General features: G+C 40.3%; 1 protein-coding gene across 1 annotated transcript; it reads left to right on the top strand.

Annotated features, from left to right (window-relative positions):
- Nucleotides 1,465–14,065, top strand: LOC109822763. The gene is made up of 6 exons (XM_020389009.1): nt 1,465–1,685; nt 1,772–1,983; nt 3,356–3,511; nt 13,499–13,603; nt 13,695–13,766; nt 13,849–14,065. The coding sequence occupies exons 1-6, from the start codon at nt 1,544–1,546 to the stop codon at nt 13,918–13,920; spliced, it is 759 nt and encodes a 252-aa protein (XP_020244598.1). The 5' UTR covers nt 1,465–1,543; the 3' UTR covers nt 13,921–14,065.

Consider the following 14,454-nt stretch of genomic DNA (forward strand, 5'->3'; position numbering starts at 1 on the left):
TTTGCTCATCCCCTTTTGTCCTCCTCCCTTCTCTCCATCCCTTCCTCCACTGCCTTCTCCATTTTCTAGTAAAATGTTTGAGAAAAAAGAGAAGAGAGAGAAAGGGAAGGATGAGAGAGGAGAGAGAAGTTGAGAAGAAGGGTAAGATTGGAGAAGAAGGGAGAGGAGGACATAAGGGTGAAGATCTAAGGGAAGAGAAGAGGGAGGAGAGAGTGAGAGGGGTGAGGGTAAGAGGATGAAGGAGATGTTAGAGAGAGTTGGATTTTTTTTTGTGAATATTTAAATTGGAGGGTAAATGTGAAAGTATGGAAGATGGGGGAGAGATATATATATGCATACAACCATTAATTTTATTGTTCAAAGCAAAACTCCAATGATCGAGATATGCCTTTTTGGTTAAATGTGTTATTTTTTACGTTTTGTTATCATTGACGTTAGTTTTTAGGCCTTATTGATAAATGAATGTCACCTTATAGATCGGATCTTATAGGTTGATTTGATAATTTAGCCTATATGCACCTCTATGTTATCTCCTCTAGGAAAGTGTTTGGCAATTCTTTAAAACTGGGCCGATCCTGGCCCAGCTGAGAATTCTTTTGGTGTTTCCCTACTACAGGGCTAGACTTGGCCTAGTTCTTTTTAAGTTAAAATTTGAGTTTTAAATGAGTTCTTTTCCAAACCAACTTCTGTATGGACCAAATATAATCTAGTTTAGGATAGGCTATTTGTTTGCTAAAAAAAGAGGAAAATCAAAGAATAGGAAACCTGATTCTAGGAAAAATTGTTTTGAGATTGTTTGGTTGGCTAAAAAAAAGAAGGAAATCAAAGAATGGGAGATGAGTTGTCACATTATTATTGAATGATGTGGGTGATTTTTTAAGAAAATTTGTTTTGAGGTTGTTTGGTTGGCTAAAAAAATAAGAAAATAAATTATAAAAAACATATTTCTTGTAATAGGTTCTTTTATTGTGTTTGGTTCATTCATAAAAATAAGAAAATAGATGAGATGAGATGAGTTGTCATTATATTATTGGATGGTGTGACTTACACTTAAGGAAATCGATTTCCTAGCTTTTTTGGAGGAAATAGATGGAAATAAAATGTTAATGAGATGAGATGAGTTGTCAACATATTATTGGATGATGTGAGTGATTTTTAAAGATGGGATGTGATGGAAATGGGGTGAGTTTGATGATGTGACTCATTTCTTGTGTTTGTTTATTTTTAGGAGATGATATGAGATGAGTTGTGGGATGAAAATAATATTTTATTGGATGTTGTGATGAATTTTAAGAATGGAAATGGATGAAAATAATGTTTTACTGATTTCTACATACCCTTTTACTTTTCTTGATTTTTAGGAAATCAACCAAACAGCCCCTAAAACACAGTTTTAAGCATTTTGCTAAAGACGTCCTTTCCAAAATAAAATAAAAATAAAAGAACACCCACCTAAATAGTATATACCCGACACTGAGAAGAAGAGCAGGGAGCGGACAAAAGCCCCAGCCTCCAGAGCACCACCTCCTCAGCGCCTCTCCAAATGGAGCTCTCCATTCCTCCCACTCGTGTCCCTCTCCCATCGCTCCTCTCTGCTCGAACCCCTTCCCCTCCCTCTCATCCCCCCTCTCTCCTCCTCGTCCTCCCCCCGCCGCCCAAACCCCCCTCTTCCCTCTACAAATCAGGTAGCGCTTGAAACCAAAATCAAACGAAGCCCCATTTGGGTTCTTCTTTCCGCTAATCGTACGCCCATGTTTCTTCTCTTTTTAAGGATTTGGGCGTCGGGACGTGCGGGCGCTGGCGTCGTCGGAGGAGGCATCATCGTGGACCTTCATGTCGCTGGTGAACAAGATGGAGGAGGAGAAAAAGGCGGAGGCAGGGGCGGTTTCAGGGGAGAAGGAGGGAGTTTCTGTCGTTGATGGTGCTGGTGGTGACGGAGAGCAGAGCGAGTCTGCAGAGTTCTTGAACAAGCTCGACCTCAAGGTAATGGGGAACTCTATTTAAGCGAAGTTTTGCGTTTATTAGAAGAATTTGTTTGATGACTAGGCGTAGAATTCCGTTACAAACTAGAGAAAAGATGTAATTTTCTTCACTACATCTTGGATATTTGAGCGTCTTGATACTTGTCCTGCTAGACTCCTAATATAAAGTTGACTAGCTTGGTATTGAAATTAGATCACTAGTTACCAACAAATGCGATGGAATATACAATGGTTTGGTTTAGCTAATCATGATAACAAATTCTTGGCTGATGTTCCTCTTGTTTTATATGTTTCGTATAGATTAGGTGAAATGATGTGTGGATTATTCTTCTCCATATGGTTTTTGCTTGTTAAATATTGTGGTGCTGCAAGCTTGGATATTCTTCACAAGTCTGATGGTCCCGGAAAATCCACCTTAAAAGATAGTACCAACCACAGAATGATGGAGGTGTGTCCAAATGTAAAGACGGATCAGTTGTCAGTTTAGGTTTTCTTGCTTCAAGGTACTCGAAAAGGCACTTAGTAGCTATGGAGAGGTATTGAAATTTGAGCCAATGTGGACAGCTTTGGAAATATTATTAATAGCGTTTCAAATTTTTACATGAAACATCAGAAATAAATGGTTGAGATTAACACAGTTGTTTGAAAATCATTTACGAACTTTGCATTGTTCTTGTTGAGTTACATAGGCTTCAATCGTTCCTTCCATTTTGACAAATGACAACAGACATCAATTCCTTCATTTAGAATTTTTTGGGTTAGACAATTTTTTCCTGTAAGCTCTATCAGGAGCCATATTCTCAGTTAAATTAGCTGCTATGATGACAACAACAATCAAGGGGAAAAGCCATTATCTCAAATTGGTGTCCTCAAAGTCCCTTGAGTTTATGAGAAATATTTTCTAAGAGTGATGGATACTAGTTGAAATCATTAAAAATGGGAAATATTGTAGTCAAAGGAGAATATATAGATATACTTGAGGTTGAATCTTATGGATTATGTCAATTATCAATCTGGAAGGTTTTGCCCCCTTTTTTTACATTGGTAATAACTATGATACAAGAAGAACTTAGGTTTTTTTAGTTTAGCACTCATGTGCGCACGCAAGCAAAGAACTTGTAACCCTTATCAATAACTGTGTAGTTTAATTTAATGCTGCATTTTTTATGTGCCTTCTCTTTTGGATCACTCCTGCATCACCTTGAGAAAATCATATACAATTCTATCTGCTTGCATTTCATTTTCCCGTTTGAATATTCACTTAAGCTTTCATGTATGTATTTGAAATGGCATCTGTAAACTTCTTATGCTCATTTAGTATTCTGCATCACCTTACATAATTATCAACCTTTCTGTTGTTGGGGCTTGTACAGATCCCTAATGATATGGTGGTGAATAAGATCGAGGAGGAGAATCCGGCAGAGGTGGAGGAAGCTTCAGAAAAGAAAGAGGGAGAGGCCTTTGTTGACGGTGGTGGTGACAGGGAGCAGAGCGAGTCTGCAGAGTTCTTGAACAAGCTCAATCTCAAGGTAATGGGAAATTTTATTTATGTAAAAATTTTCCATTTTTTTCCTTGCTAATCACTGATCATAGAGGTTGGGATTAGGTCTTTTGGAGGGAAATGAAGGTTTATTATGATTGCCTCTATTCTAGAGGAATCTGTTTGATGAGTAGGCATAGAACACTGTACAAACTAGAGAAAAGATCTAATTTTGTTGCTACATCTTGGATTATTTGAGAATCTTGATACTTGTCATGCTGTGTCAAAGAATTGTTGCGCGCAGCGGAAATTTCGGCAGCACAACAAGAGAGTCAGGTCGCAATAAGAATTCCCGTCTCACCAAGGAAACAAGAATCTGAAGCAAAATATCTCAACCAAGTGAGATATCAGCTCTTTCTCTCATCAGTTCTAGGACTGACCTGTCGAGGGAACCTAAAAGCTATTACAGATTACACAAATAGCGATACAACCAATTTTACGTGGTTCGGCAAATTGCCTACGTTCACGGGGTAAGGAGGGGGAAGATCTACTAATAGAGGGAGAGAATACAATTAGGGTTTATAATCACTCAATCTAAACCCTCACACAAACTCTCAGATCCCTCACACAAATACCCTCTCAAAGGGATGCACAAAACCCTAGAACAGCTGCACACAACTCAAAAAAAACTCTGCTTTTTCTTTTGCACGTGCCGCCAATTTCCCTTATTCCCCTGCTGCGATTTTCTTCAGCAGCCGCAAAACAAAACCAGCCTTGCACCGAACCCTAGAGCAAAAATCATATGGCTATTTATAGCCTGATGAAAAAAAAAAGCATTCGCGTTCGTGGGCCGATTTATTTCATCCGCAAAACTCCTTCACGCGAGTGCTCACGTGGAAATTGATTTCTTCACGCGGAAAGAAATCAAAACACGTTCGTGGGCCCCACTAACACGCTTCACGTGTACAATTCTCCACCTTGGTGAAGTTTTCTCAAAACTGAGCCGACACGAAATACATCCAAATGTCCCACTTGTTGCGTCCGGGACGAAGTGGAATCAATCCACAACAACGGACCCATTCCACAACAAGTCGAGAACCCGAACGAGAGTCCAAACAATCTCATCCCCATCAAAATCAACTAATCCAAACCGGCTGCATCAAACATGACTGCCTACGTATCCTCTTGCCCAAGGAATCAAGCAGAACGTAGTTCACCTAAATGGCCGCTAACGGCCTCAACAATCACGAATATGTAACAAGTTTCAACAATGATCTAATTTGTTGTTCGGAACCACCTTTGTGAGCATATCCGTCGGATTATCCTTCGTGTGAACTTTCACAATCTCTGCATCGCCATCTTCAAGAACATCCCGAACGAAGTGATAACAAACGTCAATGTGCTTCGTCCTCGCATGAAAAACTTGATTCTTCGCCAAATAGATAGCACTCATGCTATCACAATAAATAGTGACGGATCGCTACGATATATTAAGTTCATCCAAAAGTCATCGAAGCCAAATAGCCTCCTTCACAGCCTCCGTAACCGCCATATACTCTGCCTCCGTCGTAGACAAAGCTCACAGCCTCCGTAACCGCCATATACTCTGCCTCCGTCGTAGACAAAGCCACCGTAGACTGTAAGGTGCTTCTCCAATACACCAACGCACGGGTCAAAGTAAACACATACCCCGTAGTAGACCGACGCTTATCCAAATCCCCGGCATAATCCGAATCAACATAACCAATGCATAGTTGCCCACCTGTAGTGTCCCGCTTATAAACTAAACCAACGTTAAGCGTACCTCGAATGTACCTCAAAATCCATCTCACGGCGTCACATTGACCAACTCCTGGATCGTGCATGTATCTCGATACTATGCTCACAGCCTGTGACAAATCCGACCGCGTACATACCATCGCATACATCAAGCTCCCAACCGCGCTCGCATATGGAGTATTCGACATCAACTCTCGATCTTCAACTGACTTTGGTAAAAGACCAGCTGAAAGTTTCAAATGGGCTCTCAAAGGTACACTAACTGGCTTCGTATCCATGTTGATATGGAATCGCTGTAGAACCTTCTTCAAATAAATCACCTGTGTCAAACAAATTCTGTCATTCTTCTTGTCTCTGCCGATCTCCATCCCTAGAATGCGCTTCGTCTCACCCAAGTCTTTCATCTCAAACTCATTTGAAAGCTGAACTTTCAACTCATTTATAGCTGACCTGAAAGTAGAGGCAACCAACATGTCATCGACATAGAGCAACAAATAAATGTACGCACCTCCTTTCAACTTACGAAAATATACGCAAGGATCAAACTGGCTCTGAGTGTACGAATGACCAATCATAAAATCATCGAATCGCCTATACCACTGTCGAGGAGACTGCTTCAAACCGTATAGCGATTTCTTCAATCTGCAAACCAATTTATCTTTCCCTGCAGCTCGGAATCCCAATGGCTGAATCATATATATTTCTTCATCAAGATCATCATAAAGAAATACCGTTTTCACATCCAACTGATCTAACTCCAAACCATACTGTGTCACCAAAGCTAGCAAAATCCGAATCGAAGAATGCTTCACCACCAGAGAGAAAACCTCATTATAATCAATACCTTCCTCCTGTGCATAACCCTTCGCAACTAACCTAGCTTTGAACCTCAATGGAGTGCCATCAATGTCCTCCTTCTTCGTGTATACCCACTTGCAACCAATTGTCTTTCGTCCTTTTGGAAGCTCAACAAGTTCCCATGTATCGTTCTTATGAAGAGATTTCATCTCCTCCTGCATAGCCACCTGCCACGAATCAGCCTCCGAACTCTGCTCGGTCTCTCTGAATGTAGTAGGCACCAACTCATCGATACTCTCCACCGGAAGTGCATACGCAACTGTGTCGGCATACCGTGCTGGTATCTGTATATTTCTCACCTGTCTCTGAACCGTAATCAAATCTTGAACCTGAGCCGTCGGTCCCTAATCCTGCACAACAGTACTCGTATCCCCCGTGTTATCATCGTGCTCACCTGGCATCACCTCAGTCGGTACTCTAATGGATACTGTACCATCTGGACAATATGGAGCTGCATCGATCTCCACCACCTACGATATCTCCTTCGTCGGGTCGCTCTCCACCTGATGAGAGCTAGGAAGCTTTAAGATAGAAGCCTCATCAAACGTGACGTCCCTACTCAGCACAATCTTCTTATCAGCTGGATCCCAAAGCTTGTATCCCTTGACATCACGCTTGAATCCTACAAATATGGCCTTCCTAGCTCGAGGTTCTAACTTATCAGTTATTACATGATAAAATGCAGGGCATCCGAATACATTGAGTTGGTCATAGTCGTGCGCTGGCTCTCCCGACCACTTCTCCATTGGGGTCTTCCACTCAATCGCAGATGAATGTAGCCTATTAATGAGGTGGTTTGCATATGTAAGTGCCTCAGCCCAAAAGATCTTTTTCAAACCACTCTGCGATAATAAGCATCGGATCTTCTCCAGTAAAGACCGATTCAACCTCTCTACTATCCCATTTTGCTGCGGTGTATGACTAACCGTGAAGTGCCTCTCTATGCCATCGTCTCGACATAGCTGCAGAAAGGGGTCTGATGTGTACTCACCACCGTTGTTGGATCGTAACGTCTTGATCTTTCTCCCAGTCTGCAATTCCAATCTCTTTTTCCACTCCACAAACAAATCTAGGACTTCATTCTTTTTCGTCATGGTGTACACCCAACGCCTAGAATAGTCATCTACAAAAGTGACGAACCAATATCTACCACCAAGTGATGTAGTCTTGGTGGGACCCCAAACATCTGTGTGCACGTAGTTTAGGTTGCTCCTCGTCAGATGAATGGCAGTCGCGAACTTCACCTTCGTCTTCTTGCCAAGAACACAATGCTCACAGAACTCAATCTTTTCACTATTGGCTCCCTTCAATAGCTCCTGCTTGCACAATGCCTGTAGTGACTTTTCACCTGTGTGCTCCAATCTATAGTGCCAAAGTCTGCTCATGTCCACTTCTGAAATAACCGAAGCAACCTGGTCAATCTCGGTGCTTCCCTTCAGATAATACAAATTTCGATTGCAGACTCCCTTCATCACCACCAATGATCCCTTAGTAATCTTCGCTACAGCGTTTTCGAAAGTCACCTTGAATCCCTTCACATCCAAAGCTCCAACTGAGATAAGATTTTTCTTCAGTTGAGGAACGAATCTTACCTCCTTCAATTCACGAACTACTCCATCGTGCATCCGGATCCGCACAGTACCTATCCCACAAATGTCACAGGATTGATCATTTCCTATGACAACAACGCCTCCGTCGACTTTCTCAAAAGATGCAAACCAGTCTCGTCTAGGGGTCACATGATAAGTAGCGTCGGAATCAAGCATCCAATCTGATGCATCCATATGGTTCACCTCCGGGGTAATCAGTAGAGAAAAGCACGAATCATCGGAATCATCGTCTTTCGTAATATTCAGCTCATTGGTCTTTGGGCCCTTTTTCTTGCCATTCTCTTTCTCCTTGAGCTTCGGACAGTCTCTCTTCCAATGTCCCTGCTCCTTACAGAATGCACATTGGTTCTTTGCTAATTGGTGACGGCTTCTTGACTTTGACCTCCCTCTATTACCACTTTTTGGATATGTGCTTCTACCTCTCGTCGACAAATCCTCGCCTGAAGTACTAGCGCGGGAAGTCTCTTTATCCTTCCTCCTCAAATCGTAATTGGTCAACGCGTTAGTCACTTCACTATAGCTGATAGAAGATCTCCCATTCAACAAAGTGAGCATGAAGGTATCATACTCCTCATCCGGTAAGGAGCCCAATAAAATAATCGTCTTGTACTTATCCGATATCTTCTCATCAACATTCGCCAAGTTCGATAACAACTTCGTATAGTTGTTCACATGAGCCGCAAACGAGGTGCCTCTGGACATCTGGAATCTAAATAATCTACGCAGCAAGTACAACCTGTTCTCAACACTCTTCGTGAGATACTTATTGTTGAGAATTTTCCACATTTTCATTGCAGACGTCACCCCAATCACATCATATTTCAGTTCCTATTCCAAACAGGACCTGATCATCCCACACGCGTTCTTATTCATCTTCTCCCATATCGTCTCATCATATTTAGGTGGCCTCTTATGGACCATGATGGTCTCTTTCAGATTCTGAGCATTGAGCGCATCCTGTACGTCGCTCATCTACAAACCAAAGTTGATTTTGTCATCATACTTCACCACACTAATCTTAGTGTTCTGAAAACCAACTTGTATTGTACTATCCATCGACTTGCTGCTTTCACCTTCTTCTCCCATTGCAAACTAACTCCAAATTATAGAGAAAGAACAAATTTGATAGAAATTAGGAACCACCCAACTGAACCCTAGATCGGATTCCAAATAGATCTCCTATCCACACGAGGAAAGCGAAATCTCCAACGACAACTCCTAATACTATCTCCACCGAAGTCTAGAACTCTAAGAACTAAGCTTCACACAAGAATCTTCCTCCACCAAACTCCAAAACCCTAGATCTGAAATCTGGGCTCTGATACCACTTATTGCGCGCAGCGAAAATTTCGGCAGCACTTCGGCAGCACAATAAGAGAGTCGGGTCTCAATAAGAATTCTCGTCTCACTAAGGAAACAAGAATCTGAAGCAAAATATCTTAACCAAGTGAGATATCAGCTCTTCCTCTCATCAGTTCTAGGACTGACCTGTCGAGGGAACCTAAAAACTATTACAAATCACACAAATAACGATACAACCAATTTTACGTGGTTCGGCAAATTGCCTACGTTTACGGGGCAATGAGGGGGGAGATCTACTAATAGAGGGAGAGAATACAAATAGGGTTTACAATCACTCAATTTAAACCCTCACACAAACTCTTAGATCCCTCACACAAATACTCTCTCAAAGGGATGCACAAAACCCTAGAACAGCTGCACACAACTCAAAAAAAAACTTTGCTTTTTCTTTTGCACGCGCCGCCAATTTCCCTTATTCCCCTGCTGCGATTTTCTTCAGCAGCCGCAAAACAAAACCAGCCTTGCACCGAACCCTAGAGCAAAAATCATATGGCTATTTATAGCATGATGAAAAAAAAAAACGCGTTCGCGTTCGTGGGCCGATTTATTTCATCCGCAAAACTCCTTCACGCGAGTGCTCACGTGGAAATTGATTTCTTCATGCGGAAAGAAATCAAAACACGTTCGTGGGCCCCACTAACACGCTTCACGTGTACAATTCTCCACCTCGGTGAAGTTTTCTCAAAACTGAGCCGACACCAAATGGATCCAAATGTCCCACTTGTTGCGTCCAGGACGAAGTGGAATCAATCCACAACAACGGACCCATTCCACAACAAGTCGAGAACCCGAACGAGAGTCCAAACAATCTCATCCCCATCAAAATCAACTAATCCAAACCGGTTGCATCAAACATGACTGCCTACGTATCCTCTTGTCCAAGGAATCAAACCGAACGTAGTTCACCCAAATGGCCGCTAACGGCCTCAACAATCACGAATATGTAACAAGTTTCGACAATGATCAAACTTGTTGCTCGGAACCACCTTTGTGAGCATATCCGCCGGATTATCCTTCGTGTGAACTTTCACAATCTCCACATCGCCATCTTCAAGAACATCCCGAACGAAGTGATAACGAACGTCAATGTGTTTCGTCCTCGCATGAAAAACTTGATTCTTCGCCAAATAGATAGCACTCATGCTATCACAATAAATAGTGACGGATCGCTGCGATATACCAAGTTCCTCCAAAAGTCCTCGAAGCCAAATACCCTCCTTCACAGCCTTCGTAACCGTTATATACTTTGCCTCCGTCGTAGACAAAGCCACCGTCGACTGTAAGGTCCTCAAAGTATAAAAAGCCATCATCTCCAAGTTCTATGGTCCTCAAAGTCCATTAGGATTACTTGAAATATTTTTGGAGAGTGGTGGATGCTAGTTGAAATCATTAAAGGCTTGTTTGGATTGAGGGGAATAAGGGTGAAGGGAAGTTAAGGGAACCATTCATCTTGTTTGAGAACATTTAGGAGGTAAAGTTATTCATCCTAGTTCCCCTTGATTCACCCCTTAATAGTATAAAATTTGTTACCCTTCAAATTGGGGTGTAACCAAGGGGAAGGGAACTCCCTTCCCTTCCCTTCTCTCACCTAGTTTCCCTTAACCCCATTGAAATCCAAACACACCCTAAAACTAGGAAAGATCTTAGTCAAAGGAAAAGGTTTAGACATACTCAACGTTGAGTCTTATTGAAGATTTATGTCACTTGTCAATCTGGAAGTTATTTTTTTAAGAAAAATTTTGTTCTTGTTAACATTAGAAAATAACTCTGATACAAGAAAAAACTTAGGGTCCTTTTAGTTTCATTCATGTGCTCACGCAAGCAAAGAGCTTATATTAGTGTTAATTTTATCATTATATGGTAACTGTGTGTTTTAATATCTCTGTATTTTTGATATACCCTGTCTTTTGGATCACTCCTGCTCATAGAAGTCAGGAATATGGGATGCTATAGCGAACTGCGACCTGGGTTCAATTGTACTAGATTCGCGACCTGGGTTCAATTGTACCAGATTCATGGTGGACCATGACCCGATTCACCAACTCTAGCGACCCGATATATAATTCAAACCAGTTAAATTTTTGACAAACAATAACCCTTTTTTAATAGAATAAGCAACAGAAAACATGAAAAATTAAGCAAATAAAGTCCATACTTTAATTGCAACATGATTTTTAAATTTGACTATCGCAAAATCTCTGATTCCTACATTTAAGAACCGAACCTAATATGTACCACATTTCCTAGCACACATATAAGCCTACCCCCTCGTACCCAATTCCTAAAGAGTGGCGGGCCAAGCTTCTGGACCCGTCCCATGAACCGGAACGAATCCGGTTTCATGCAGCTATGCTCCTGCTTATCACCTCGTGAAATCTTATAAAGTTATATCTGCTTCCTTTTCATGTTCTCTTTTTAACTTTCACTCAGGCCTTTCATTTATGTATTTGAATTCATCTGTAATCCTTATGCTCCTTTAGTAATCTGCCTTAGATAATTTAATCGAATACATCATGGCCTTTAGAACTTAAAAGCTCGAACATAGTGATCGAAAAAATTCCTTGTACATATATTTTGTTCTAGTTTGGTTGATCTTATGTACGCAAGGTCTAATCTCAAATCTATCACAAACTTGGGTTAGATATAGTCGGATATTGCCCAGATCTTGTGAAGAGGTACGATTATAATGTTAAAGAACGGTTCAGCTGCTTGACTGAATGTTAGAAAGGTCTGATTTCAGCCTTGGTTTCTCTACATGTTATATAGATGCTGTTTTTAATGCAGAGTTTTAAGGGAATTTCTGTGTCCCTATGTCTTTTTTTGTCTATATCTACATGGAAATAATATATAGATTAGGTTCAACATTTTGGGTTTCAGTCTTTTTTTCATCTGGAGCAATGAATTATGAAGTTGTCGAATATCATCAAGTTTTTGCCTAGGTTAAATGGTTAGTGCTCTGGTTCTCCTTGCCTGCTAATAAGGTGGTCTAATGTTTCAGACCTGGCTAATAGCCGAATAGGTAGGGTTCATGTTGAGGACAATATTTTAATATACTGGGCCGTGTTATGACTCGTTAGCACCCCTAACCCTGAGATTCCCACCATATAATTGAGCTACCTTTAATTATAGACCCTTGATATGAGAATCGAACTTCCTTTTACACAAGTCATGGCCACTAACCCTATTGCTAGACATTGGTTTTTAATTTAATTGATTACCTGGATATTTATGTTATTATTGTGCTAAAATGACTATTTATGTTACCATCAGACGCGGCCTGATGAATTTCACCCACATGTATCTGGCACATCATGGTCTCTCCATGTCTTTTGTTAAACTGCATTGATGAGGACACAAAATCAGGATAATTAGGTTAACTGAACCAAGTGCATATTTCACTTTGGCAGTAGCTATGGAGTTAATTTTTTTTACTGGTATGATAAAGGCCAAGGCTATAAGTCATCCGACTAAATTTTGGCTTTGGACCCCTTGAACCAATTCAAATGTACTGCTCTTTGCTTAGTCAAAATAGCTAGTCAGATTTTCTTCTCAAATATTTGTTGTTAAGCTACCATTCAACGTTGTTTTGTTTATAAACTTTTGTAAATGTAGAGGTAATTTGATTAGGAGAGAGTGAGAATTTTTGCGGTAGAATGGTCAAAGTATAGCCATATAGTAGGTGGTCTGTAAGTTCTGAAACAAAAATTTAGCTAATAGTTAAGATACTACTGTGATATGTAATTCATGATAATAATAATTTTGTGATTGCTATATTCGTGATCTGTTGAAGTATACGAGCTAAATTGACATAAATCCAGTAATTAGAGGAATAGATTCAATAAAAAGAGTTCTCTGGACGGTTGAACTCTGCATTTGCAAAAGAAATTTCAACCAAATACGAGTATACAACTAAAAAAACTAAAATCAATTAAGTTCATAATGAAGGGGTAGGTTAAGTAATAGTGAAATTTAAGAACTGAAATGTTGGTCCAGACCTTTGGCTTTTATTTAGATTCAGATTTCATTATTATTTTTTACTTTATTTCCAATTAGCCAGCAGCTTTCAGCCTTTGTAGTTGTTTTGTTTAGGCTTTATATGCAAGAGTTCAATTCTAAAGAGGGTCAGAGATCCAAACTATATCAGGGAAACTCTAATATGACAATGGAGGGAGAACCTATTTATGTAAATATATGCAAGGAATCTAGAATAATCCAGGACAGAAACAGCCACAATTGACCACCCTTACATCTGTTCTTGGCCAGTATACGCCTTTGTCAAGTTGGGGAGACAGTTAAACTGTAAATATCTTCTCAACATAGATTATCCCTCGTGATTGTAGATTACAGACATTTGCTCATGTACTGGCCAACTGAGCTCCTACCACGGACTTTTTATGCTGATTATAGTCATCGTGTTTGTAATGCAGTTCGACTTTGATGACACTTATTCCATCGTCATATATGGGACTGGTGCTCTACTTGCTCTGTGGTTGTTATCTGCGGTTGTTGGTGCCATCGATTCCATTCCTGTGGTAGGTTTACATTTAAACTTTTCTGGTTTTTTCCCCTCTTCGGGTGTAACTCAAAACTCTTAAAAGCTAGCCTTTTTGGGTGTAAAACCAGTTCCCAAAGGTGATGGAAGTGGTTGGTCTTGCCTACACAATTTGGTTCAGCTACCGGTATCTCATCTTCAAAGTGAGCTTTCAAACTCTCCATTAACTGTTTATGATGGTCTATTAATAAGACTTGCACTATCAGTTAAATTTTTATGCTGCAGGAGAACAGGGAAGAAATGTTTGCAAAAATTGAAGATCTCAAGAAGCAGACCATTGGGACAACCGATGATTGATATATGAGAGAAACTTTGTGCAGTTTTGTTTTTCATACATAGATATCAAACCATATGTTGTTAGTTCCATTTAATTGGATTTAATTGTGATCATTCTAGCAGTTTTATAAATGATAAACATATTATGCATTTTTTTAACTTCTCATTTGTGCTTTTGGGAAAGTGGTTACTGGATTTATGCATTTATAATCGTTCAAAATAGTGTATTTTTTTGACAAATTTTGAAAACAGACCCATTTATAAAAATATTTGCAAAAACGATATATTCTGAAAATATACGTCAAACTTTACTGGACTTGGAAGTCCCGTGAAATTTAACAGCTATTTAATTAAGCAGCTAAACTTTACAGGACTTCAAGTCCTGTGAAGCTTCATTGTTGAAAAGAACTTGACGGGAGTTGAAGTCCGTGAATTTTGTTAAAGTGTCCAAACTCGATATGCCCTCTCCTCTCCCTTCTTCCACTGGACCGAACGAAAAAAAGCCCTAGGCGACACCCGAAATTCCTCTGCCTCCAACGGCTCCTCCCGCACCAA

Source organism: Asparagus officinalis, chromosome 8 (genome assembly GCF_001876935.1).
Source record: "Asparagus officinalis chromosome 8, Aspof.V1, whole genome shotgun sequence".
Taxonomy (NCBI): Eukaryota; Viridiplantae; Streptophyta; class Magnoliopsida; order Asparagales; family Asparagaceae; genus Asparagus; species Asparagus officinalis.

Bases quoted from the DNA above. Each gene is read 5' to 3' on its own strand.
- LOC109822763 (XM_020389009.1), top strand. From the start codon at position 1,544: ATGGAGCTCTCCATTCCTCCCACTCGTGTCCCTCTCCCATCGCTCCTC. The intron at 1,686-1,771 runs GTAGCGCTTGAA...TCTCTTTTTAAG, and splicing joins CTCTTCCCTCTACAAATCAG to GATTTGGGCGTCGGGACGTG. The intron at 13,767-13,848 runs GTGAGCTTTCAA...TTTATGCTGCAG, and splicing joins ACCGGTATCTCATCTTCAAA to GAGAACAGGGAAGAAATGTT.